General features: G+C 52.1%; 1 protein-coding gene and 1 long non-coding RNA gene across 2 annotated transcripts; one reads left to right on the plus strand and one right to left on the minus strand.

Annotated features, from left to right (window-relative positions):
* Window positions 1–3,209: 3,209 nt before the first annotated feature.
* Window positions 3,210–4,230, minus strand: LOC104913086 (taste receptor type 2 member 40-like). The gene is given in 2 exon segments (XM_085219121.1): window positions 3,210–3,867; window positions 3,869–4,230. Coding segments are annotated over 2 exon segments (1,020 nt in total).
* Window positions 4,231–14,649: 10,419 nt separating this feature from the next.
* Window positions 14,650–23,035, plus strand: LOC146545440 (uncharacterized). The gene is made up of 2 exons (XR_014886408.1): window positions 14,650–14,796; window positions 22,451–23,035. It is a non-coding gene; the product is annotated as an uncharacterized LOC146545440 (long non-coding RNA).
* The last annotated feature ends 2,103 nt before the right edge of the window (window positions 23,036–25,138 follow it).

The raw sequence follows: 25,138 nt of genomic DNA on the forward strand, positions 1-25,138 counted from the left end.
GGCTGCCCAGAGAGGTTGTCCCTGGAGGCATTCAAGGCCAGGTTAGATGGGGGCATGGGCAGCCTGGTCTAGTACGAAATGTGGAGGTTGGCAGCCCTGCCTATGACAGGGGGATTGGAGCTTGATGATCCTTGAGGTCCATTCCAAATCAAGCAATTCTATGATTCTATAACTGAAATTAAATTTTTTCTCTCTAAGCTTAGTATAGTGTATGGGGCTGCTGAATCACGGCCTGAACCTTTGACTGACAGGTGAAGGCAATTCACCTGTGCTGCAGGAAGGGGTGGAGCCTGGCTCCACCTCTCCTAGACCCATTTAAGAGCTGACTGCCAGTGGGGAAGGATCTCTCTGGAGATCTGCTCCATCAGGAGTTCATCTTGGGAGCCCAGGACAGGGTGAGTGACTTTCTCCCATTTCCTCCAATATAAATTATATTAGCCAAGCTCCTGGAGATATATATATATATGTATACACTATCTGTATATCCATTAATTAAACATATAGCATTCCAGACAGCAAAGAATAAAGGTGCTCTACTTCATAGGATGGAGGAAAATAATTAAAAAACGAAGCATATAATCATCTTAATCCCCCTTCATGTAAGAAAAATACTATTTTAAGATGTTTTCCTCCATAAGTAAAAAGCCAAGAAATGAATCAAAAGAGAACCTGTGAATTTACCTAGATATACGGTAAAACAAAGGTCCACAAATTAAGCCACATGAAAATGAAAGAAAACAGTGTTAATGAAGAAAATATGCATTTTGAAAAGATGCATCTTTTGATATAAAGAGCTATCCAAGTTAATGCTGAAACTTTGTTTTCCACTTTTATATGCACTGGCAGAGGTACAAAGAACCATCATGTAAGATGACTGGGTGTTGATATGCACACATGCAAGTATGTGCAAGTGTGTACACAGTGTCCATTTCAGGAAGGCATGCAAGGAAAGAGCTGTACCAGTTGTTGTTGATAGGGTTTCATGTTTTCTATCATTTCAGTTATGAATACTCCAGCTGTGTTTATGGGACAAAATTATCTGCAAATGAGAGAAGGATCTGTAGTGATCTGTCAATTTCACTGAACATCTTTGCATTTCTTAGCCTGATCTATTTATTACAATCAAATTACTGTTTCATTTCTTGGAAAAGAGGGGAGACTGATTTAGAAAACAAATGAAGCTGGTTGCCCTTTTTTTCTCTGAATGACTCCAATTTTTTTTGTCATTATGAAAGATTTTATGATTTATCAAGGATCTACATTCTAATTTAATAAGTTATATGGATGTTACCACAAAATAGAAGTTCTGAATATCACTCCTTTCCGTAGTAATTTTGTTCAGTGCTTTACTGCTTCATCGGTATCCAACAGTCAAGATATTCGCATAGTATAAAACCAATAATTTTCATTCTGTCTTCTACAAAGGAATTTCAAGGCTTATCATAGACCTTGTTAAAATATAGTCATAATGTTGCAGACGAATAATACTTCTTCAGAAAACCAAAGTCACATCACCTGGTAGTTTATGAGGAATTTGCTGTATACAGTTCTGGGCTCCCCAGTACAAAAAAGTCAGGGATCTCCTGGAAGGAGTCCACCAAAAAGGCCACAAAGATGGTAAAGGGCCTGGAGCATCCCCCCTATGAGGAAAGGCTGAGCAGCCTGGGTCTGTTCAGCCGTGAGAAAAGATTGAGAAGGGATCTTATTAATGTTTATAAAAATCTGAATTGTGGGAGTCAAAGGGACAAGGCCAACCTCTTATCAGCTGTCTGTGGGGATAGGGCAAGGGGAAATGGCCATAAACTGGAGCATAGGAAGTTCTGCACCAATATGCAAAGGAACTTCTTCACAGTGAGGGTGACAGAGCACTGGAACAGGCTGCCCAGGGAGGCTGTGGATTCTTCTTCTCTGGCAATATTCAAGACCTGTCTAGATGCCTACATGTGCAGTCTACTAGTTTATACTGCAAGGAGAAGATAAAAAAACATTTTTCTTGTAGTTTATCTGGATTTTAAAATTTCTTGTCTGGATTTAAGTATTAAAAAAAAATGACATTTCAGTGCAAACTCCAATTAAATACACATAATTTTTTTCAAACAGATTGACTGTGAGACATCAACCAGATATTGTACAGGAGAATGGATTCAGTCCACTGTGAATTGCAGCATAAGATCGAGCCATGTATGAAAGTCAAATTTTCACTCCACCTGAAAATGTTCATATAATTCCAGTTCTAGTGCAAAAATTATGTGCTTTGTTTCAGACTCACAAATATGTGATTTGTCAAGGAAATTGCAATTCATTTCTAAAGCCAAAGGAATCCATGTGTAGAAAAGTATTACAGGACACACTTTCATGAAAAGTGAGGCACTTTATGGAGATGTCCTAGTTTCTAGAAACATTTGAAGAGTTTTGTAACAAACACTTAAATATTTTTGTTTAAATCCATACTGGTTCTAAATTGAAGGAGCTAATTATCCACAGCAAAACATGAAATACCAACATTTAAATTCATTTTTCAGAAAAGTTTAATATTAAGAAAAGTCTTTTTCCTGTTATTCCTAATTATACACTTTTAGAGAGTTTGCTAATGCATCTTTTTTGGGAGGAACACAGATGCTGATTACTACTTCAGTGATCACAGGAAGCTGAAAGGTTTGTGTCATTCTTTACTGAATTAACTCGAGTATTCCACTTTTAGAATCAAGAAGCAGACAAAAACACTTGGAAAGCATTTCCAATAGTGGCTCTTCAGCAGTCCCTGTACTTGCCAGAATCTACCTTCAGGCCTTATATTCCCACATTAAATTTAAGCATACTTGTGCTTAAGCATATCTGTTCTATTAAGATAACGACAATTTGATTTGTAAGCCTGAACATAAACCATCTCATGAGATTTAATTATTGTCTGAGTCTTAGCCTTGTTTTTTTCTGCTCAGAAAAACAATGGTGATTACTAAAGAAAACAACAAATACAGTATCTATATTCCACAGGCAATTATCTTTTAAAAAAAGGAGGAAACTTAGAAAATTGTTCATCATAAGAATCACGTTCAAGCAAAGTAACATCTCAGCTTCTAAATGATTCAATTTCAGAGCTATGATCTATTCTTACATCTTTCTATTATTTTGTAACTACAGTGATTTTGATTTAATTGATTTGGATCTAAACTGGAGAGAGCAGGCTAGCCCTGGTCTTAAAACTGCATCTAGCTCTGACCCAACAGCTTATGGGGTGCAAAGTGCTGGTGAGCAGCTCTCAAAATTTGGGGTTGCTCCAGATTAGGAGATTGTCCTGCAAGACAGGCAGCCACTACAACAGCACATACAGCTTCCTCAGTGCTCAATGACGCGAAAGCGTCAGATAAAATGAGAAGCAAAGCAATCAAATTTGTAATGTACAGGAGGAGGAACGAGAAGACTGTCTTGATGGCACCAATAACAGCTCTTAAGATGGGATCCCTGAAGCCAGTTGCATTATTTTGCATCTGTCTGGTGTGCCTCCACAGAGATCTAATCAGCAAGACGCTTGAAAAAACAAACATTATTGAAGGCAAAGCTATAGCAACATTACAGAGAAGGATCAAAACCAAAATCTTATTTTTCCTTGTGGCTATCCTTTCTGAAGAGTCTGTCATGGTGAAAGGAGTAGTGAAGTTGCTGTGTGCGTTGCAGTTATCCCAGGAGAAAGGAAGAGAGGTTGCAAAGGAAAATAGAGATGATGCTGTCAGCATCCAGGGTGTGAGACTGGAAATCCTTTGCTTCAGGCAGATGAGGAATGACTGGGTAAAACTGGCAACCTTGATACAATAGACGACACTAAGCCAGGCAGCAAACCAAAAACTAGAAGAGTTCAGGAATACAAAAAACTGTAACTATAAAGGTTACAAACAAATTTTCTTTATGAAAGGAAGGTTAACAAAAAATGCTTAGGAAGAAATCCAGCATCATCCAGAACTGCAAAAAGAACCTGGATAAACCCAGAAAGATCACAGTCACCTCATAGGAGGACAATATTTTGCTCCTGAAGCAACTAGTTGCACTGACAGCCAAGATAGTCCCATTTCCTAGAAGTCCCATCATTGACTCAATTATAGCAATTATTAGACAAGAAGAAGATAAACTGGACATTGCAGTTCTTAAGCACTCACAGGTTTCACTCAGCTTTTCGTAGGCTCCTAAAAGCTCTAGGTATGCTAAGGAATATTCAACCCAACTAGATGTTCTCATCACACGATCACCTATTTATCTCAGAGGAGGAACTGTCATATGAAGTCCTTAAATATTTGCTTTATTCTACATTTTTGATGATTAATAGCCCAGCTGCTATCTCAAAGTATGCAAATATGATAAGGATTCTCTTAGTGTCTGTTCATATTAGAGAAAGAATTTGAATTTAAAGGGCTCAGATGCATTTTTAAGTTTCTGCTGTAATCCACGGTCAGTTTTCACAGAGCCCTTGGATTTTATGTATGTAAAGACAGAGAAGTTTCCAAAAGCTTGCATACTTTTTCATGCCAGGATTGCACCCCACGAGGGTAGGAAATAAAAACCATTTCTGTCTCAGAAAATGCAAGAAATGGAAGACATTTTCAGAAAGTATAGAGTGAATTAAATTTTGTACCCTGAAATCTCTAAAAACTGCTTGAGCAGACTAATCAAATTGCTCTTGCTCAGCATCATGAAGTTAACAGCATTCTACCTTTCTTCACATGTGCAACTGCTGAGTAAGAATTGTCATGGTGGGCCATAGGCTTGCCGGAAAGACATTCTGAACTTGGCTTCTGCTTGACTTTTCCTAACAAAACAAAGGATGTAGGTTCAATCTTACCTCTCAACCATACCTGTAAGGACCAGCCACGCGAAAGCCAAATGATGCAACAGGTAAAGATTACAGCGATTAGCATCTCATTCCTGCCAGATAATCGATGAAGAAGCACAGATTTCCACTTCTAGATGCCATTTTTTATATATTCCCCTTGCTGGAGCATAACGGTCTATGGATTATTTATCCTGGCTGGAAGAAAATAAGGCTAGATCTTCCAACTGTCTGTTAGAGATTCTAACTGCTATCTAGTAGAGGAAGAAGATAGAGGGATCCCGTCTGTGAGGACAGAGAAGTTACCAAAAGCTGGCATGCTCTTTCATGTCAGGCAGGATTGCTCTGCTCTCCTGCAAAGAAAAAGTACCAGATTCACCTTAGCAAATAGAAATCCGGACAAGCACAACTAATGTTGTGTGAGAGAAATGGCATAAGTGTTCATAGAGTCTATGTCTTGCCCCAGTATGGAATGTGCATATTTTAAAAACTCTGCTTACTTGCTCAAAATAGGGAATTCAAACACTTTCCAGATATAAGAAGAAAGATGTTAAGGGTGTTGAAGAGTGTTTCTTAGTCTAGTTAGAATTTACAAATATTGCAGTGCCATCTATGGTTGTCTAGGACAGCGGTCTCCAAATGTTTCTCACTGTGCACGCCGATCAGTACAAAGTTTCTAAGCATGCATCTCCCAATGTAGGTGAACTTATTTACTGCTAAATATATAATTAATACTAAAATGGAAGAAGAGCATCTTTGGATGCAGGTACTGAATCACGGTACTCATTTTTCAATTCCATTTGTCCAACGCTCTGACACTGATTAAGTTCTTCTTGCGTTAACATGGAACTTCCCGTGTTCCAGATGGAATAAGTCAGTAAGTAACTGACTGTAGGCCTGTAGAAACTAAAGCTTCACAGATCCAGTCCAGTGATGCAGAAAGCATTCATACCATTTATTGCACAGAAAGGCACCCAATACTTGATTTCTACTTCCCTTGCTTCCCATTTTGCCTCCTGCCTCCGTTATCCCGGATGTGCACAATGATACATGCAGAGATACAAGGGACTGCATTTTTGCTAATTCTTCAAGCAAGGCAATGAGACACTTGTGTCTTCCCACTACCATAAGACAATTTCTTTACGAATTTAATAATTCTGTGGCACAGTACATATCAGTGTTTCTCAGCTCCACTACCGTCAGCCAGCTCCAGCTCAGGAGATGGAAGATTCCTTCTTCAACAGCTCTACCCTGACACTCAGGACCCAGCCAGATGACAGCTTCCCCTGGGAAAAACTGCACCAACCCACCTTTTTACCTTTTTTTGAAGACGGTATTTGTGCTTCTCTCTTTGGTTTCTTTCTGAGCTGTTCCAAACATGTAGGTCCCTCTGAAAGTACTGCCTCCTACTTATTTCCATGAAAATGACAACAGATACAAAGAGCACAATCGCACCCTTTGGTAGAGCATAGTCTCAGCTACAAACCATGATGTTTCAGCGTAGTCACCACCAATAGCTCTGTGTTTTTGCCAGCCATGAACAAGAGCCTGCACGCCACGCTCATCAAAATCTGCATGGCCATCCAGAGCATGGCTTGTCTTTCTCATTGCTGTCAGCACTGCTGAAACACACCACCGACTGCTTTGCTGAGTTAGCGTTCAACTCTGTGGTCTCCGTAAGCGTTCAGCAAGTGTTGAAGAATGTCAATGGGTGCCATTTTTTCTGCATGCAGGAATTCAGTTCCACGCTTTTCCTTCCTACACTCTTCCATATCAGACACCATTTTGTCAGACTGCCCCTCTTCTGCCATCTGTCCCATGGGAAGAAAACAGAACGGAATCTTGGTGTGAAGGTTCAACCTCTACTGCCGTGCCAACAACCCCCACTCTTGGCCAACATAGTTCAAGAGGAGGCGCTACTTTTGGAGCATCCCTCATAGATAGAAGCAGTGAACACACACGGTGAATACTGCCTTACGTAACTTGTTCCAGGCAGAAGTTACTGGGTGAAACTGTAACATGGTGGTCGTGTAGTTTCCGTTGCAGTCAGTGGAGAAAGAGAGAGAGATTGCTTTAGAGAATACTTCAGTTAATGCTAAGGCAGAGGTTTGAAATACTCATGTTGTACTCATAACACGCCTAACATTTTTCTCTGATTAAATGACAAACGCAATGAAATGTAAGTGCAATTCAACTGTCTGTAGAGAAGATCATCTCTGTGATTTACAACAATATGGCTCTGGGCAGCCTGGTCTAGTGGTTGGCGACCCTGCACATAGCAGGGAGGATGAAACCAGATGATGATTGTGGTCCTTGTCAACCCAGGCTATTCTATGACTCTGTGACTCTATGATTCTGTGATTCCATGAATTGAACTCCCCTACAAGGACTTCATGACAAGAGAAACATGGATCTGTTGAAGTGCATCCAAAGGAGGACCACAAACGTGATTCTAGGGATAGAACCTCCCCTATGTGGACAGGATGAAAGAGCTGGGGCTGTTCAGCCTGGAAAAGAGAAGAGTCCCGGGAGATCTCCTAGTGCCCTTTCAGTATCTAAACTGGGGCAGTAAGAAAGAAGGGGACAGACTCTTCAGCAGTTCTGTTGTGGCAGATGAAGGGGAAATGGTTTCCTACTAAAAGAGGAATATAAATATACATTTATATCGTATAGAAGTTCAGAAGTTTTTTATGTTAAATGTAGCGAAGCACAGGAACAGATTGCCCAAAGAAGTGGTGGATGTCTTGTCCGTGGGTACATTCAACATCAGGCTGAGCAACTTGATCTAGCTGTAAACGTCCATGTTCATTGCAGGGGATTTGGAGCAGATGACCTTTGAGGGTCCCTTCCAACACAAACAATACTCTGATTCTTTGATTGGGATGCAGGAGCTATTTCTTGAGAAGATATCTGAAATCAATGCTCAAGAGGCTGCCCAGGGGGGTTGTGGATTCTCCTCCTCTGGAGACATTCAAGACCCGCCTGGACACCTACCTGTGCAGCCTACTGTAGGGGGCCTGCTTGGCAGGAAGGTTGGACTTGACGATCTCTGAGGTCCCTTCCAGCCCCTGCAATTCTGTGATTCAGTGAAATTATCACACTAACAGAATAAAGAACCACTAGTCCTGGTCATCCTGTTCTCAGCTTTATGGGCTCCAAGCGGGCTTTGATATCTTCAGGAGGCATATTCAAGGTGATTCTGTAAACCAACAGAAGCTACGGAAGGACATGCCTCCTCATGGCAAGCTGGTTTTTAGGTGCATCTTTGCACAGTGCATTTCATAGCACTGTGGAACCAGCTGTATTTGGAAAAGAATGGGAAACAAAGGGCGTGAAGCAAAGCCTATGGGAGAGGACTGGGCCTCCTGTTAGCCTTCTGGCATTAGTCAAAAGTGAGTTTCTAGTAGCTTAGGGAGAAGGCATAGCGTATGACGTGTGCTAAATGTAATGAATTGTCCTTTCTTCCTTTTTTTCTGCATGTCTCATTTTTCTCTCTTCAGACCTGCGACCAGGAGCTCGGAACAGGTACAAAGAAAGAACGATGTCTTCAGGAGAAAAGCCTACTTCTGTGTGCACTTCTTCTCAGTACTCTCCTTGGTTTTGCATTACTCATCACCTACATCACGATGACTTGTGCTCTAGGTATAATGTGGAATATCCTTTTCCCTGCTCCTTACCCACCCTTTCGTAAGATCTGTTCCTCCCTCTGCTGCATGGATTATTATGCTCAGTATCTGTGTGAGGGTAAGACTTTCAGAAAGACAAAGAAGCATCAAAAAGTGCCAGCTTTAAAAAGGGTAGACTGCTCTGCCTCCTCCTTGTGTGACTGTAGGGAGATATCCCCCGCTTGTCCTCCTCTGACTGCCATTTGATAAGCCTGGGCCCAGCTTTGTGAGAGAGCAGCATTATCTTGTCAGGAAGTTCTTCTTGAATTTCATCCTTCTGGCTTCCAGCTTCTATGACCCTGCTCCATCTGCAGTCAACTCCAGGAAACTGGCTCTGGATCTGAGATTTAGAGCTTCTCTTCCACTTGTCCATCCCTGATTTCATAAGCCTAGTTCTAGTTTTCTACTACCAATCACTACACCGATATACAGAAAACTCACATGCTCCTGTGCGGTGGGGAAGCTGTGAGTGGAGGCCAGAAAGAGTCAGTTGTCTTTCAAATTCACTAAAAAGCTACCTGCAGAATAGTCCACACAAATGCTTACGTTGTATAGATAGCTAAATATGGAAGCTGTGTTTATATTGGTGGGTACACGTATCTCCTACTCCAAAACAAGCATTGTTGACAGGCGTTTTTCTTCAACTTCTGTCATGTATGTTTCACCATAGAAACTAAGGAAAAAGTTGTTAGTTTAGATCATGTCTATTTCCACTCCGTGTACCTCCTTCCACTTTAACAAACTATAGTTTGAAACCATAGCATGAAAATCTGGCTTTGATTTGTGGGTGGTGAATTTAGTAATAGAGCTGATCTGATGTTGATACAAGACACTGACACTAAATGAGAACATACACCCAGGGCTTCAAAGCATTTTGGATGGAGGAGGTTTTAAATGAAAGCAAGATACACCACAAGCAAGTTTTTGTCCTGTTTTAACAGATGTCATTACCAAGAACTGTTTGTTTCCCATGCTTGAGCATCTCCCTGCGTGTATTAACCTCTTCTCCTTACCTTCTTTGTAGCATGCCCTCCTTTTGCTCTGTGTGTTAACATCACCAGTAGTTTCTTGTTTGTCACTTGGCCGAGATAGAAGCACTGGAGGGCACCACCTCTGGATGAACTACCTGTCTTTGAGTGAAAGAATCTCCCTTGCAAAGTGCAAAGGCAGCCGTGGTGTGAAGTCAAAGACAGAGGGTATATTACTGCATCTTCAGCAAAAACTTACAAGGAATTCAACAGTCTGTACGCAACTTGTATCAAACAGAAATCTTTTTTTTTTTTCCGCAGTTGTTGAATGTGTTGTCCTCATTCTTCAATGAGGACAGGTCAGATCTCTCGTTTCCTTCCTGCGCAGGATCATGTGATGTTGAACCGAGCCTTGCACTCTTGGCCAGTCTCCTGAATTCTAGGAATGACACTGTAGATCCCTGTGAGGATTTCCACAAATACGCTTGTGGCAGCTGGGAAGGCAAACACTCAAGCACTGAAGTATCAGGAAACATCTTTGATGCGCTGTTGGAAGAAAACCAGCTGATATTGAAAAGGCTTTTAGGTAGGAAGAGGCAGTTGGTGTGGTACCTTCATCATCTTCCTCAGTCAGAGATGAGAATACCAAGAACTGAGTGCACAACCATTCCTGTCAGTAACTGAGTCCAGTGTTTGTTTGTTTTTTTCCTTATTCTGCTATCATAGCAAGTAGAGATTTACACCTGTAAGAGAAGTCATATTAAAATACTTACATTTCAGACAGTTTAGTTCTTCTCTCCAAGTGTAACAGAGGGAAGTCACTCTTGAAAATTCAGGAAACCAGATCATTTTCTTACTGCCTTCTAAAAGTAGATGCTTTTTGCTGTGCATGTCTAATGCACATCTAATGCACGCCTCATCTCCTTCTATGACTGGGTGACCAGTCTGGTGGATGAGGGAAGGGCTGTTGATGTAGTCTACCTAGACTTCAGCAAAGCCTTTGACACGGTCTCTCACAGGCTTCTTCTGGGGAAACTGGCTGCCCGTGGGCTGGACAGGTACACACTTCTTTGGATAAGGAACTGGCTAGAGGGCCATGCCCAATGGGTAGTGGTTAATGGAGTTAAGTCCAGCTGGCAACCCGTTACAAGTGATGTCTCCCAGGGGTCGGTACTGGGGCCCATCTTGTTTAATATATTTACTGATGACCTAGATGAGGGGATTGAGTGCACCCTCAGTAAGTTTGCAGATGACACCAAGTTGGGAGGTGGTGTGGATCTGCCTGAGGGTAGGGAGGCCCTACAGAGGGATCTAGATAAGCTGGATCGCTGCGCTGAGGTGAATGGGATGAGGTTCAACAAGGCCAAGTGTCGGGTCCTGCACTTTGGCCACAATAACCCCACGCAGTGTTACAGGCTTGGGGATGAGTGGCTAGATGATTGTGAAGAAGAAAGAGACCTGGGTGTGTTGGTTGATGCTTGGCTGAACATGAGCCGACAGTGTGCCCGGGTGGCCAAGAGGGCCAACGGCATCCTGGCCTGCATTAGAAATAGTGTGGCCAGCAGGAGCGGGGAGGTGATCATCCCCCTCTACTCAGCACTGGTGAGGCCGCACCTTGAACATTGTGTTCAGTTTTGGGCTCCTCACTACAGGAAAGATGTTGAGGCCCTGGAGTGTGTCCAGAGAAGGGCAATGAAACTGGTGAGGGGTCTGGAGCACAAGTCTTATGAGGAGCGGCTGAGGGAGCTGGGATTGTTCAGGATGGAGAAGAGGAGACTCAGGGGAGACCTCATTGCACTCTACAACTTCCTGAAGGGAGTTTGTGGTGAAGAGGAGTTTGGCCTCTTCTCCCAGGCAATGAACAGGACCCGGGGAAGTGGCCGCAAGCTGTATCAGAGGAGGTCTAGGTTGGACATGAGGAAAATTTTTTTCTCTCAGACAGCGATCAGGCACTGGAATGGCTGCCCAGAGAGGTCGTGGAGTTGCCATCCCTGGCAGTGTTCAAGAGGTATCTGGATGAGGAGCTGCGAGATATGGTGTAGTGCTTGTGGTAGCAGTGGTAGTGAGAAGACAGTTGGACTGGGTGATCTTAGAGGTCGTTTCCAACCTTGAGATTCTATGATTCTATGATTCTATGAAATGATCCGTTTGAAAAGGAAGGAGTCGATGAGCAGCTTCTCGATAGGGTTGGCATTTGCTTTACAGAACCGAAATCCACTGGCTCTGTAAGTCTTTGCCTCTTACTACCACTAGATGGTATCCTTAGCGAGCATTTCCCCTTCCTCTGTGAAGTCCAGTTTAACTGCAAAGTTTCTGAATTGATAAAGTCTGTGCTTTTCTCACAAATGGTGCTGGCTGCTGGCTGCTAGTAACAACTAACTCAAGTGAACCAAGCTGAAGGTGTGTTCAGCACATCAAGGCCAGTACAAATGCAAGTATACACAGCATCACAGAATGGCTTCAGATGGAAGGAACCTCAAAGCCCACCCAGTTCCAGCCCCACTGCCACAGGCAGGTCTGCCACCGACCAGCTCAGGCTGCCCAGGGCCCCGTCCAACTGGGCCTTGAACACCTCCAGGGACGGGGCATCCACCACCTCTCTGGGCAGCCTGTTCCAGCAACTCATCACTCTCTTGGTAAAGGACTTCCACCTGATATTCAACCTAATTCTTCCCTCCTTCCACTTAAAACTGTTTCCTCTTGGTCTGCCATTATCTTCCCTTGTAAAGAGTTGACTCCCCTCCTGTTTGTAGGCTCCTTTGAGGCACTGGACCACCTGACAGCCACGACTTTTCAAATAGGATGGAGAGCGGCTCAGCACCCACCTCAGCCAGCTCCTTCAGAACCCTGGCATGCATGCCATCCAGCCCATAGTACACTTTCACTCTCATGAGGCAGCCTTGGACTTGCTCTGCCCTTACAGTGGGGAGGGGGAATGCTGGGGGGGTTTACTCCTCCAGTTCCCACCTTTTGGCTTAGGGATGCAGGGTTCAGGGATGTGAGAAATACAAGAATCCTGGCTGCCAGTGAAGACGGAGGCAAAGAACTCATTCTGTACCTCAGACTTCTCCCCATCTGTTGAAGACAGCTCTCCATTTACGTTTGCCAAAGGAGGTACACCACTGGCTTTGGCCTGCCTCTCCCGGCCAATGTACCTCTCTGTGGCAGGAGGAGCATCCCAGCCCTCTCCTCGCAGCCGAGATGCTCTGTTCTTCCAGCACTCAGCCACCGTTCGCCGGGCTCCGTGCAGAGCATGGCTCTGTGCTACTGGCAGCCCACAGCCGGGCACTGCGGGCTGAGCGAGGCTGTTCCTCGGGTAGGATCCTGATCGACTCGCAATCCTCTCGCAAGACTCTGACGTCTCACGCACTGGCAAGGTCTCAGTGCCTGACTGAAGTGAACCGAGCTGAAGGTGTGTTCAGTACATCAAGCCCAGTACAAATGCAAGTATACACTGCATCACTTGCTCTGCCCTTACGGGGGGGGGGAGGGGCGGGGTGGAAGGAGGGGGCGGGGATTTACTCCCACAGGAAGACGTTCACGCCTCGAGAGTCACCAGCAAGACTGAATGCGGGCTGGGCTCGCTGGCTATGGGTGGGCACCCGGCCCACTGTGAGGTCATGGGATGACTGACTCTCCGATGCCGTCACAAAGCACACAGATGGGTGGAGGTTCGCTGTGCAGTAGTTGTGGCGTTCATAGTTTTGGCATTTGCCTGCCAGAGTCCACCCAAGGGAGGACTTTCGCTGGGACGTTTTCTCGCAAATACTGGCGCTGACTGAAGTGAACCGAGCTGAAGGTGTGTTCAGTACATCAAGCCCAGTACAAATGCAAGTATACACTGCATCACTTGCTCTGCCCTTACGGGGGGGGGAGGGACGGGGCGGGAAGAGGGGGCGGGGATTTACTCCCACCGTCTCCACGCAGAGGTTTAGGGATGCAGGGTTCAGGGACGTGAGAAATACAAGGATCCTGAGAGCTCTAGTGCTCTCAGAAAGGCATCCTTGAAGAGCAGCCTTGAACGGAGTAGCGTTACTGCGCTCTCTGTAGCTGCTGCGGCACAGTTTGGTATTTCAAAATCTGCACTTCAAAAGGAATGGTAGAATCACAGGATCACTACGGCTGGGAAAGACGTCTCACAGCCCCACGTCGAGCCCCAACCGCACAAAGAGTCCCTCTGAGGTTAGCCCTAAGGGAATAACGACGCTATTTAAACAGTCATCATCAAAGTCGCTTTATTACTAAACCAATATTACGGGAGGACAAAACGGCCACAGCCGGGGATCGCGGTGCCGTGCCCGCAGGCCGGGGCCCCGGACGCCGCTTTGAAAGGCGCGGCACAGATCGGCGCTCCGGGCGGAGCCCCGGGAGGTCCCGACGGCCGCCGCCCCACACATCCCCGCTCCGGCCCGGCCCGGCCCGGCCCGCAGCCCCCCGCTCCCTCGGGCAGCCCCGGCCGCGGCCGCCGCCTCCATCGCCGCCGCCGCCGAGCGGAGGGAGGCAGAGGAGGAGCCGCGAGGAGGAGGGGAGGAAGCCGTTGCCGCGGCGGCGCGCGGCTGGGGCGGGCGTTGTGCGGGTGGCGGTAGGCAGCCCGTGAGAACGCGTGCCGTTGCTAGCGGCTTTCTTGCCGCGACGCCGCTAAGCACGCCTGCGTGCCGCACCGGAGCCGAGCCGAGGCCGCGCTGCCGGCTGGGGAAACGGGCCGGGCGGGTGGGCGGCGCTTCGAGCCGAGTAGCCCCGGGCTCTGCCGTCCTCCCGAGTGCCGGCACCGCCTCCGGCGTCAAGGCGATCGGCAGCTCTCGTCGCTGCCCGTCTGCTTCGCCCGTCGAGGTTGAGCGAGAGAGGAAGCGGTGCTGGGGCACGGCTCGGGGATCCCGAGCCTCATCTCCGTCCGGCGTTCCTCCTCGTGAGCTGTGACACCGCTCCTCTTCATGGCAAGCTGTGCAAGCTTTTGCAAACGTACAGCTTCCTGTGAAAGTAAGTGCGGTGACTTCATAATTTTGTCAGTAGTGGCAAGATTGTAAAAGAGAGATAAGAAAATGAAAATGGGAGGGAGTGGGCAGAAAGAAAGATGCAGAACCGGAGAAGACAGAAGTTGGTAGAAAATAACTTGTGCTTATATTTCCTTTAACCTAGATAGAACAGTGTTGAACAGAGAGAGCTTGTGAAACAAGAGATCTTGCAGTACAAAGCAAGGCAGGCAAAAGCATAACCCAGGAGAGCTGTACATGGCCCTCAGCCAGCAGATGGGCTTGAAGACGCTAGCAGAGACAACACCGAAAGAGGAGCAAGACATCCAGAGCTACGGAGCAGCCAGAGTTCCGGAAGATGCAACAAGCACCAGGTACTAACAAACACGCACTAAGGGGAGAGACCCCTTCACCAGGGGCTCTTAACCCACACACAGCGTCCCCAACACAGGCGGAGAGCACCACAGCTCCACCTGCACGCACGGGGAAGCCTCAAAAACTCGAGGGCTAAGCCCCATCTGACCGGAAGGCAGGGGGTCCCCTCCCCATGCGGAGGGTAGCCCAGCTCCACCCGCACGCGTGGGGAGCCCTCGGAAACTCGAGGGCTAAGCCCCATCTCACTGGCAGGCAGGGGGTCCCCTCCCCAGGCGGAGGGCAGCCCAGCTCCACCCGCACGCGTGGGGAGCCCTCGGAAACTCGAGGGCTAAGCCCCAAATGACTGGCAGGCAGGGGGTCCCCTCCCCAGGCGGAGGGCACCCAAGATCCACCCGCATGCAAGGGGAGCCCTCGGAAACTCGAGGGCTAAGCCCCATCTGATTGGCAGGCAGGAGGTACCCTCCCCAGGTGGAGGGCACTCAAAATCCACCCGCACGCAAGGGGAGCCCTCGGAAACTCGAGGGCTAAGCCCCAAATGACTGGCAGGCAGGGGGTCCCCTCCCTAGGTGGAGGGCACCCAAACTCCACCCGCACGCAAGGGGAGCCCTCGGAAACTCGAGGGCTAAGCCCCATCTGACCGGCAGGCAGGGGGTCCCCTCCCCAGGCGGAGGGCACCCAAGCTCCACCCGCACGCAAGGGGAGCCCTCGGAAACGTGAGGGCTAAGCCCCATCTGACCGGCAGGCAGGGGGTCCCCTCCCCAGGTGGAGGGCACCCAAGATCGACCCGCACGCAAGGGGAGCCCTCGGAAACTCGAAGGCTAAGCCCCATCTGACTGGCAGGCAGGAGGTACCCTCCCCAGGCGGAGGGCACCTAAATTCCACCAGCACGCAAGGGGAGCCCTCGGAAACTCGAGGGCTAAGCCCCATCTGACTGGCAGGCACGGAGTCCCCTCCCCAGGCGGAGGGCACCCAATCTCCACCCGCACGCAAGGGGAGCCCTCGGAAACTCGAGGGCTAAGCCCCATCTCACCGGCAGGCAGGGGGTCCCCTCCCCAGGCGGAGGGCACCCAAACTCCACCCGCACGCAAGGGGAGCCCTCGGAAACTCGAGGGCTAAGCCCCAAATGACTGGCAGGCAGGGGGTCCCCTCCCTAGGTGGAGGGCACCCAAGACCAACCCGAATGTATGGGGAGCCCTCGAAAACTCGAGGGCTAAGCCCCTAATGACTGGCAGGCAGGGGGTCCCCTCCCCAGGCGGAGGGCACCCAAAATCCACCCGCACGCAAGGGGAGCCCTCGGAAACTCGAGGGCTAAGCCCCATATGACTGGCAGGCAGGGGGTCCCCTCCCCAGGCGGAGGGCACCCAAGATGCACCCGCATGCAAGGGGAGCCCTCGGAATATTGAGGCCTTAGACCCATCTCACCGGCAGGCAGGGGGTCCCCTCCCCAGGTGGAGGGCAGCCCAACTCGACCCGCACGCACGGGGAGCCCTCGAAAACTAGAGGGCTAAGCCCCATCTCACTGGCAGGCAAGGGGTCCCCTCCCCAGGCGGAGGGCAGCCCAGCTCCACCCGCACGCATGGGGAGCCCTCGGAAACTCGAGGGCTAAGCCCCAAATGACCTGGCCGCAGGGGGTCCCCTCCCCAGGCGGAGGGCACCCAAAATTCACCCGCACGCAAGGGGAGCCCTCGGAAACTCGAGGGCTAAGCCCCAACTGACTGGCACGCAGGGGGTCCCCTCCCCAGGCGGAGGGCACCCCAAATTCACCCCCACGCAAGGGGAGCCCTCGGAAACTCGAGGGCTTATCCCAATCTGACTGGCAGGCAGGGGGTCCCCTCCCCAGGCGGAGGGCAGCCCAGCTCCACCCGCACACGTGGGGAGCCCTCGGAAACTCGAGGGCTAAGCCCCATCTGATCGGCAGGCAGGGGGTCCCCTCCCCAGGCGGAGGGCACCCAAGATCCACCCGAACGCAAGGGGAGCCCTCGGATACTCGAGGGCTAAGCCCCATCTCACCTCCAGGCAGGCGGGTCCCCTCCCCAGGCGGAGGGCACCCCAGCTCCACCCGCACGCAAGGGGAAGCCTCGGAAACTCGAGGGCTAAGCCCCATCTGACTGGCAGGCAGGGGGTCCCCTCCCCAGGCGGAGGGCACCCAAGATCCACCCGCATGCAAGGCGAGCCCTCGGAAACTCGAGGGGTAAGCCCCATCTCACCGACAGGCACGGAGTCCCCTCCCCAGGCGGAGGGCACCAATGATCCACCAGCATGCAAGGGGAGCCCTTGGAATATCGAGGCCTTAGACCCATCTGACTGGCAGGCAGGGGGTCCCCTCCCCAGGCGGAGGGCACCCAAGATCCACCCGCACGCAAGGGGAGCCCTCGGAAACTCGAGGGCTAAGCCCCATCTCACCTGCAGGCAGGGGGTCCCCTCCCCAGGCGGAGGGCACCCAAAATCCACCCGCACGCAAGGGGAGCCCTCGGAAACTCGAGGGCTAAGCCCCAAATGACTGGCAGGCAGGGGGTCCCCTCCCCAGGCGGAGGGCACCCAAGATCCACCCGCATGCAAGGGGAGCCCTCGGAAACTCGAGGGCTAAGCCCCATCTGATTGGCAGGCAGGAGGTACCCTCCCCAGGTGGAGGGCACTCAAAATCCACCCGCACGCAAGCGGAACCCTCGAAGACTCGAGGGCTAAGCCCCATCTGACCGGCAGGCAGGGGGTCCCCTCCCCAGGCGGAGGCCACCCAAGATCCACCCGAACGCAAGGGGAACCCTCGGATACTCGAGGGCTAAGCCCCATCTCACCGACAGGCTGGACGTCCCGTCCCCTGGCGGAGGGCAGCCCGACTCCATCCGCACGCAAGGGGAGCCCTCAGAAACGTGAGGGCTAAGCCCCTAATGACCGGCAGGCAGGGGGTCCCCTCCCCAGGTGGAGGGCACCCAAGATCGACCCGCACGCAATGGGAGCTCTCGGAAACTCGAAGGCTAAGCCCCATCTCACCTCGACGCAGGAGGTACCCTCCCCAGGCGGAGGGCACCTAAATTCCACCAGCATGCAAGGGGAGCCCTCGGAAACTCGAGGGCTAAGCCCCATCTGACTGGAACGCAGGGGGTACCCTCCCCAGGCGGAGGGCAGCCCAACTCCACCCGCACGCAAGGGGAGCCCTCGGAAACTCGAGGGCTAAGCCCAATCTCACTGGCAGGCAGGGGGTCCCCTCCCCAGGCGGAGGGCACCCCAAATCCACCCGCACGCAAGGGGAGCCCTCGGAAACTCGAGGGCTAAGCCCCAAATGACTGGCACGCAGGGGGTCCCCTCCCCAGTCGGAGGGCACCCAAGCACCACCCGCACGCAAGGGGAGCCCTCGAAAACTCGAGGGCTAAGCCCCATATGACCGGCAGGCAGGGGGTCCCCTCCCCAGGCGGAGGGCACCCAAGCTCCACCCGCACGCAAGGGGAGCCCTCGGAAACTCGAGGGCTAAGCCCCAACTGACCGGCAGGCACGGGGTCCCCTCCCCAGGCGGAGGGCACCCCAGCTCCACCCGCACGCAAGGGGAGCCCTCGAGAACTCGAGGGCTAAGCCCCATCTGACTGGCAGGCAGGGGGTCCCCTCCCCAGGCGGAGGGCACCCAAGCTCCACCCGCACGCAAGGGGAGCCCTCGGAAACTCGAGGGCTAAGCCCCATCTCACCGGCAGGCACGGGGTCCCCTCCCCAGGCGGAGGGCAGCCCAACTCCACCCGCACGCAAGGGGAGCCCTCGAAAACTCGAGGGCTAAGCCCCATCTCACCGGCAGGCACGGGGTCCCCTCCCCAGGCGGAGGGCACCCAAGATCCACCCGCACGCAAGGGGAGCCCTCGAAAACTCGAGGGCTAAGCCCCAACTGACCGGCAGGCACGGGGTCCCCTCCCCAGGCGGAGGGCACCCAAGCTCCACCCGCACGCAAGGGGAGCCCTCGAAAACTCGAAGGCTAAGCCCCATCTGACCTCGAAGCAGGTGGACCCTCCCCAGGCGGAGGGCACCCAAGCTCCACCCGCACGCAAGGGGAGCCCTCGAAAACTCGAGGGCTAAGCCCCATCTGACTGGCAGGCACGGGGTCCCCTCCCCAGGCGGAGGGCACCCAAATCCACCCGCACGCAAGGGGAGCCCTCGAAAACTCGAGGGCTAAGCCCCATATGACTGGCAGGCAGGGGGTCCCCTCCCCAGGCGGAGGGCACCCAAGCACCACCCGCACGCAAAGGGAGCCCTCGAAAACTCGAGGGCTAAGCCCCATCTGACTGGCAGGCACGGGGTCCCCTCCCCAGGCGGAGGGCACCAAAGCTCCACCCGCACGCAAGGGGAAGCCTCGAAAACTCGAGGGCTAAGCCCCATCTCACTGGCAGGCAGGGGGTCCCCTCCCCAGGCGGAGGGCACCCAAGCTCCACCCGCACGCAAGGGGAAGCCTCGGAAACTCGAGGGCTAAGCCCCATCTCACCTCCAGGCAGGGGGTCCCCTCCCCAGGCGGAGGGCACCCCAGCTCCACCCGTACGCAAGGGGAGCCTCGAAAACTCGAGGGCTAAGCCCCATATCACCGGCAGGCACGGGAGCCCCTCCCCAGGCGGAGGGCACCCAATCCACCCGCACGCAAGGGGAACCCTGGAAAACTCGAGGGCTAAGCCCCATCTGACTGAGGCAGGTCCCCTCCCCAGGCGGAGGGCACCCAAGCTCCACCCGCCCAGGGAGCCCTCGAAACTCGAGGGCTAAGCCCCATCTACGCAGCAGGGTCCCCTCCCCAGGCGGAGGGCACCCAAATCCACCCGCACGCAAGGGGAGCCCTGGAACTCGAGGGCTAAGCCCATACTGGCAGGCAGGCCTCCAGGGAGGGCACCCAAACACCCCAAGGCTGAGGCTAAGCCCCCGGCAGCAGGGTCCTCCCGCACCCAAGGGGACCCTCGAAGAGGGCTAAGCCATACGGCAGGCAGGGCCCCTCCCCAGGCGGAGGGCACCATCCACCCCCAGGGGAGCCTCGAACTCGAGGGCTAAGCCCATCTGACGGCAGGCAGGGTCCCCTCCCCAGGCGGAGGGCACCAATCCACCCGCACGCAAGGGGAGCCCTCGACTCGAGGGCTAAGCCCCATCTAGGCAGGGGGTCCCCTCCCCAGGCGGAGCCCCAGATCCACCCGCACGCAAGGGGACCCTCGAAAACTCGAGGGCTAAGCCCATACGCAGGCGGTCCCCTCCCCAGGCGGAGGGCACCCGACCGCACGCAAGGGGAGCCCTCGAAAACTCGAGGGCTAAGCCCCTAATGACTGGCAGGCAGGGGGTCCCCTCCCCAGGCGGAGGGCACCCAAATCACCCGCACGCAAGGAGCCTCGGAAACTCGAGGCTAACCATACTGAGCGGACCTCCCCAGCGGGCACCCAATCACCAGCAAGGGGAGCCCTCGAACTCGAGGGCTAAGCCCCATCTCACTGGCAGGCAGGGGGTCCCCTCCCCAGGCGGAGGGCACCCACTCCACCCGCACGCAAGGGGAGCCCTCGAAACCGGCTAAGCCCCATCTCACGCAGGCAGGGGGTCCCCTCCCCAGGCGGAGGGCACCCAACCCGCACGCAAGGGCCTCGGAAACTCGAGGGCTAAGCCCCAATGACTGGCAGGCAGGGGTCCCCTCCCCAGGCGGAGGGCCCCAAAATCACCCGCACGCAAGGGGAGCCCTCGATGAGGGCTAAGCCCCATCTGACTGGCAGGCAGGGGGTCCCCTCCGCGAGACATCACCAGCAGGACCCGGATGGCAGCCAAGGGCTAACCAATGACGAGAGGGTCCTCCCCAGCGAGGACCCATATCACCCCAGCAAGGAGCCCGATCCCTATGCGCAGGGTCCCCAGAGCACCATCCACCAGCAGGACCTCGGAATGAGCTAAGCCTGACGCGCGGTCCTCCAGCGAGCACCCACCCCGTGGAGCCCGAACTGGGGCAAGCCGCCGCAAGGACCAATGAGCTAAGCCCATACGCAGCAGTCTCCCAGGAGGGCCAAGATACCGCACGCAAGGGGCCTGGAAAACTCGAGGGCTAAGCCCCTTGATGCAGAGGGTCACCAAATCCACGCACAGGGGAGCCCTCGAACGAGCTAGCCAGACGGAGCAGGGCCTCCCCGGGGACCAATCCCCCCACGCAAGGGGAGCCCTCGAAACTCGAGGGCTAAGCCCCTCTCACGCAGGCAGGGTCCCCTCCCCAGGCGGAGGGCACCCAGATCCACCCGCACGCAGGGGAGCCCTCGGAAACTCGAGGGCTAAGCCCCAAATGACTGGCAGGCAGGGGGTCCCCTCCCCAGGCGGAGGGCACCCAAAATCACCCGCACGCAAGGGGAGCCCTCGGAAACTCGAGGGCTAAGCCCATCTGACGGCAGGCAGGGGTCCCCTCCCCAGGCGGAGGGCACCCAAATCCACCCGCACGCAAGGGAGCCCTCGAACTCGAGGGCTAAGCCCCATCTCACGGCACAGGGGTCCCTCCCCAGGCGGAGGGCACCCGCTCCACCCGCACGCAAGGGGAGCCCTCGAAACTGAGGGCTAAGCCCATCTCAACGGCAGGCAGGGGTCCCCTCCCAGGGAGGGCACCCAAGATCACCCGCACGCAAGGGGAGCCTCGGAAACGAGGGCTAAGCCCCATCTACGCAGGCAGGTCCCCTCCCCAGGCGGAGGGCACCCAAGATCCACCCGCACGCAAGGGAGCCCTCGGAAACTCGAGGCTAAGCCCCATCTCACTGGCAGGCAGGGGGTCCCCTCCCCAGGCGGAGGGCACCAATCCACCCGCACGCAAGGGGAGCCCTCGGAAACTCGAGGGCTAAGCCCCACTGACTGGCAGGCAGGGGGTCCCCTCCCCAGCGAGGGCACCAAAGCTCCACCCGCACGCAAGGGAGCCCTCGGAAACTCGAGGGCTAAGCCCCAAATGACTGGCAGGCAGGGGTCCCTCCCCAGGCGGAGGGCACCACTCCACCCGCACGCAAGGGGAGCCCTTCGGAAACTCGAGGGCTAAGCCCCAAATGACTGGCAGGCAGGGGTCCCCTCCCCAGGCGGAGGGCACCCAAGCTCCACCCGCACGCAAGGGGAGCCCTCAGAAACTCGAGGGCTAAACCCCATCTGACCGCAGGCAGGGGTCCCCTCCCCAGGCGGAGGGCACCCAAGATCCACCCACGCAAGGGGAGCCCTCAGAACTCGAGGGCTAAGCCCATGACTGGCAGGCAGGGGGTCCCCCCTTCGAGGGCACCCAACTCCACCCGCACGCAAGGGGAGCCCTCAGAAACATGAGGGCTACCCATCTGACCGGCAGGCAGAGGGGTCCCCTCCCCAGGCGGAGGGCACCCAAGCTCCACCTGCGCGCAGGGGGAGCCCTCGGAAACGTGAGGGCTAAGTACCATCTGACTGGCAGGGAGGGGGTTCCCTCCCCAGGCGGAGGATACCGAGCTTCCACCCGCACGCAGTGGGAGCCCGCGGAAACTCGAGGGCTAAGCCCAATCTCACTGGCAGTCAGGGGGGCCCCTCCCCAGGCGGAGGGCAGCCCTTCTCCACTCGCACGCAAGGGGAGCCCTCAAGAACTCGAGGGCTAAGCTCCATCTGCCAGGCAGGCGCGTAGTCCCCTCCACTGGCGGCGGATAGCTCTGCTCCCCATATCCTTTTTTTTTTTTTTCTGAACAGGCTGCATTTTACAATGGTCCTGTATTTTCGTGATCCTTCCAGCGACGTCTCCCCTTTGAGAAACTGTAGGGAGGGAATCCGATCACAAAGCTGCCAGCGTGTCTGCAGCAGGACCTGTAAGATAAAGTGCACTGGTCAGAGGATATTTTCTGCTCTTCTTTGCATTTTGGATAGCAGGCTGGAAGAGGGAGATCACTGCGGATTGCCCCCCACCTGTGGGAGAATGCGTTCTCTCCCAAAGAGCAGCCCCCAGCCATGAAGCACCAGCCTGGGAAGTCTCAGCCAAGGGCTGGGGGATAAGCAAGGGCTCAAGAGCTATGCGGAGCCCCGGGGAACAGAGAAATGGGATGGGGGTAGTGGGGATCCCACCTACACTGTGCTTAGCAGAACAGAGTACTTTCCTAGAGTGGAGTGGAGTAGTGTAGAGTAGAGTAGAGTAGTAACAAAAAGATGAAGCAAGTTAATAAGCGCGTTGTCCAAATGTCCCTTGAACGTTGACAGTCATGGGACATGAACTGCCTCAGTAGGAAGCCTCCTCCAGTTTTCAAACACCTTTACTGGAAATAAATTTTTCCTGCTTTCCAATATTTATGTCTCATGTCATACCTTTGTGCTGTTCCTTTGTGTCCTTCCATCTGTTAGAAGGAAGAAATTAATGGCACCTCCCTCTCCATTGCCCTTCAGAAAGTTTTAGAGACAAATAAGGTTACCTCCTTTCATCCCTACCAGTCAGTCAGAACATCCTCAGCTTCTCCTCACACGACATGCCTTCCAGCACTTTTACCAGTTTTGATTCCCTCCTTTGTGTCCATTTCAGTATCTTAACATACCCTCTATATCGTGGAGCACAGAACTGCACGCAGCATTTAAGATGAGGTTGCACCAACACTAAATATAGCAGAAGAATTGCCAGCCACAGCCGGCTGTGCTGTGTTTAACATACCCCAAAATGTTGTTTGTTCTTTTGGCTGTCAGGGCACAGCGCTGACTCATAGTTGAACAATTTCTCCAGAAGGATGCTGTGAGAGAAGGTATCAAATGTCTTATTAAAATTCAGAAAGATTACATTTGCTGTCTTCTCTTCATCCACTAAGCCAGAGACCTTATAATAGGAGATAAGATTAATAAGGCAGAACATTCCCTTCATGAACTCCTGTGGACTATGTCTGAGAAAGGCTTTGTTCTTTCAGTATCTGCCAGTAGCAGATAATATCCTTAACTTTTCCAGGGCCTGAGGTTAGACCAGCAGGTCTGTTTTCCGGGTATTTTCTCCTTACTTCTTGTTGATCAGCGTAACACTGTCTAGGCTCAAGCCAGCAGTGGCCTCCCACGACCTTTGGCAAATTGGTGGAAAGGGTCCAGATCTAACATCTTTTCACTCCTTCAGCACTCTAGGATGAATCACATCAGGCCCTATAGACTTATGAACGCTGAGCTCGTACAACTGTTTCTTCACAATTTCTGTGGCCACAGTTGGGAAGTCACTGCTCTGCTGGTCATGGTCTTCAAATTCATAGGACTCAGCAGCCCCAAACCTATCACTGATATTAAAAACTGAGACTAAAATATAAAAACAAACAAACAAACAAACAAAACCAATCAGCATTGCATGCTGCAGCTGGAACTGTTTATGATTTCCATTGAAGAACATACTCTTGCGTAACATTCTGCTGGAACAGCATTTGTTCAACAGTTCGGTAGAACAGATGAATTTCTATGGAGAGAATCAAGATGTTAAAACTTTAATCCAAAATTATTCTCTTTCTTTGCAGAGCGGATGTGGATTTATTGCATACGCTATCTATGCCTGTGTTCTGAGAGAATTTTTACCAAGAATTTTATCCAAAATTATTTGACTCTCACTTCACAAAAAATTGTTTATCTGTGGTTGATAGCTGAAGCTGAGTAATTCAGACACTGTAGTTATATGCCTTTTCAGGTAGGCTTTCTTTCATCCAGCAAACTCAGGCTAGGGACAAAGCACGTAATTGTCTGCCAGCAGTAAGCCATGTAAGCATACCCTATATTTTCCACACTATCAGTGGGATATGCAAGTCCTCATTCTGTCAGGTGCCACCAGACACTGGAATGTCCCTATATGCATTTGAGCTTTGAGAAAAGTCTGTCATGGAGGAGACTGCATGTTTGCATGCATGTTTTATTGAATATACAACCTCTAGAACTCGAAGAATCTAGAGAGCTAAACATGTATTCATGTATACATGAATATGGTGCTTTTACATTGTGAAGTTGTTTTCCCCTAGTAACGTGCAAGTTTATTTGAAGACATTCTTATCAACTATGGAAAGAAAAGACAAAAAGTTTCTCTGCAAACTTTTTCTAATCACTGAGGAAGGAAGAGGGATTGGCAGTATATGTTGGAATGAGGTCACAAGTAATCCTTATCAGCTCATTCCCTTCTTATCTGTACAGCACAGATGACAGCTCTGTTCTCCTGAGTTCACAAGTTAGTCAGAAGGCCTCTAGCTTTTTGCTCTGTAACAGAATCCCTGACCTCCTCTCTCCTCTCTCTCCTCTCCTCTCCTCTCCTCTCCTCTCCTCTCCTCTCCTCTCCTCTCCTCTCTCTCCTCTCCTCTCCTCTCCTCCTTCCTCTCCTCTCCTCTCTCCCCTCCTCCTCTCCCTCTCCTCTCCTCTCCTCTCCTCTCTCCTCTCCCTCTCCCCTCCCTC

The sequence above is a fragment of the Meleagris gallopavo genome, chromosome 1 (genome assembly GCF_905368555.1).
Source record: "Meleagris gallopavo chromosome 1, MGAL_WU_HG_1.1, whole genome shotgun sequence".
Taxonomy (NCBI): domain Eukaryota; kingdom Metazoa; phylum Chordata; class Aves; order Galliformes; family Phasianidae; genus Meleagris; species Meleagris gallopavo.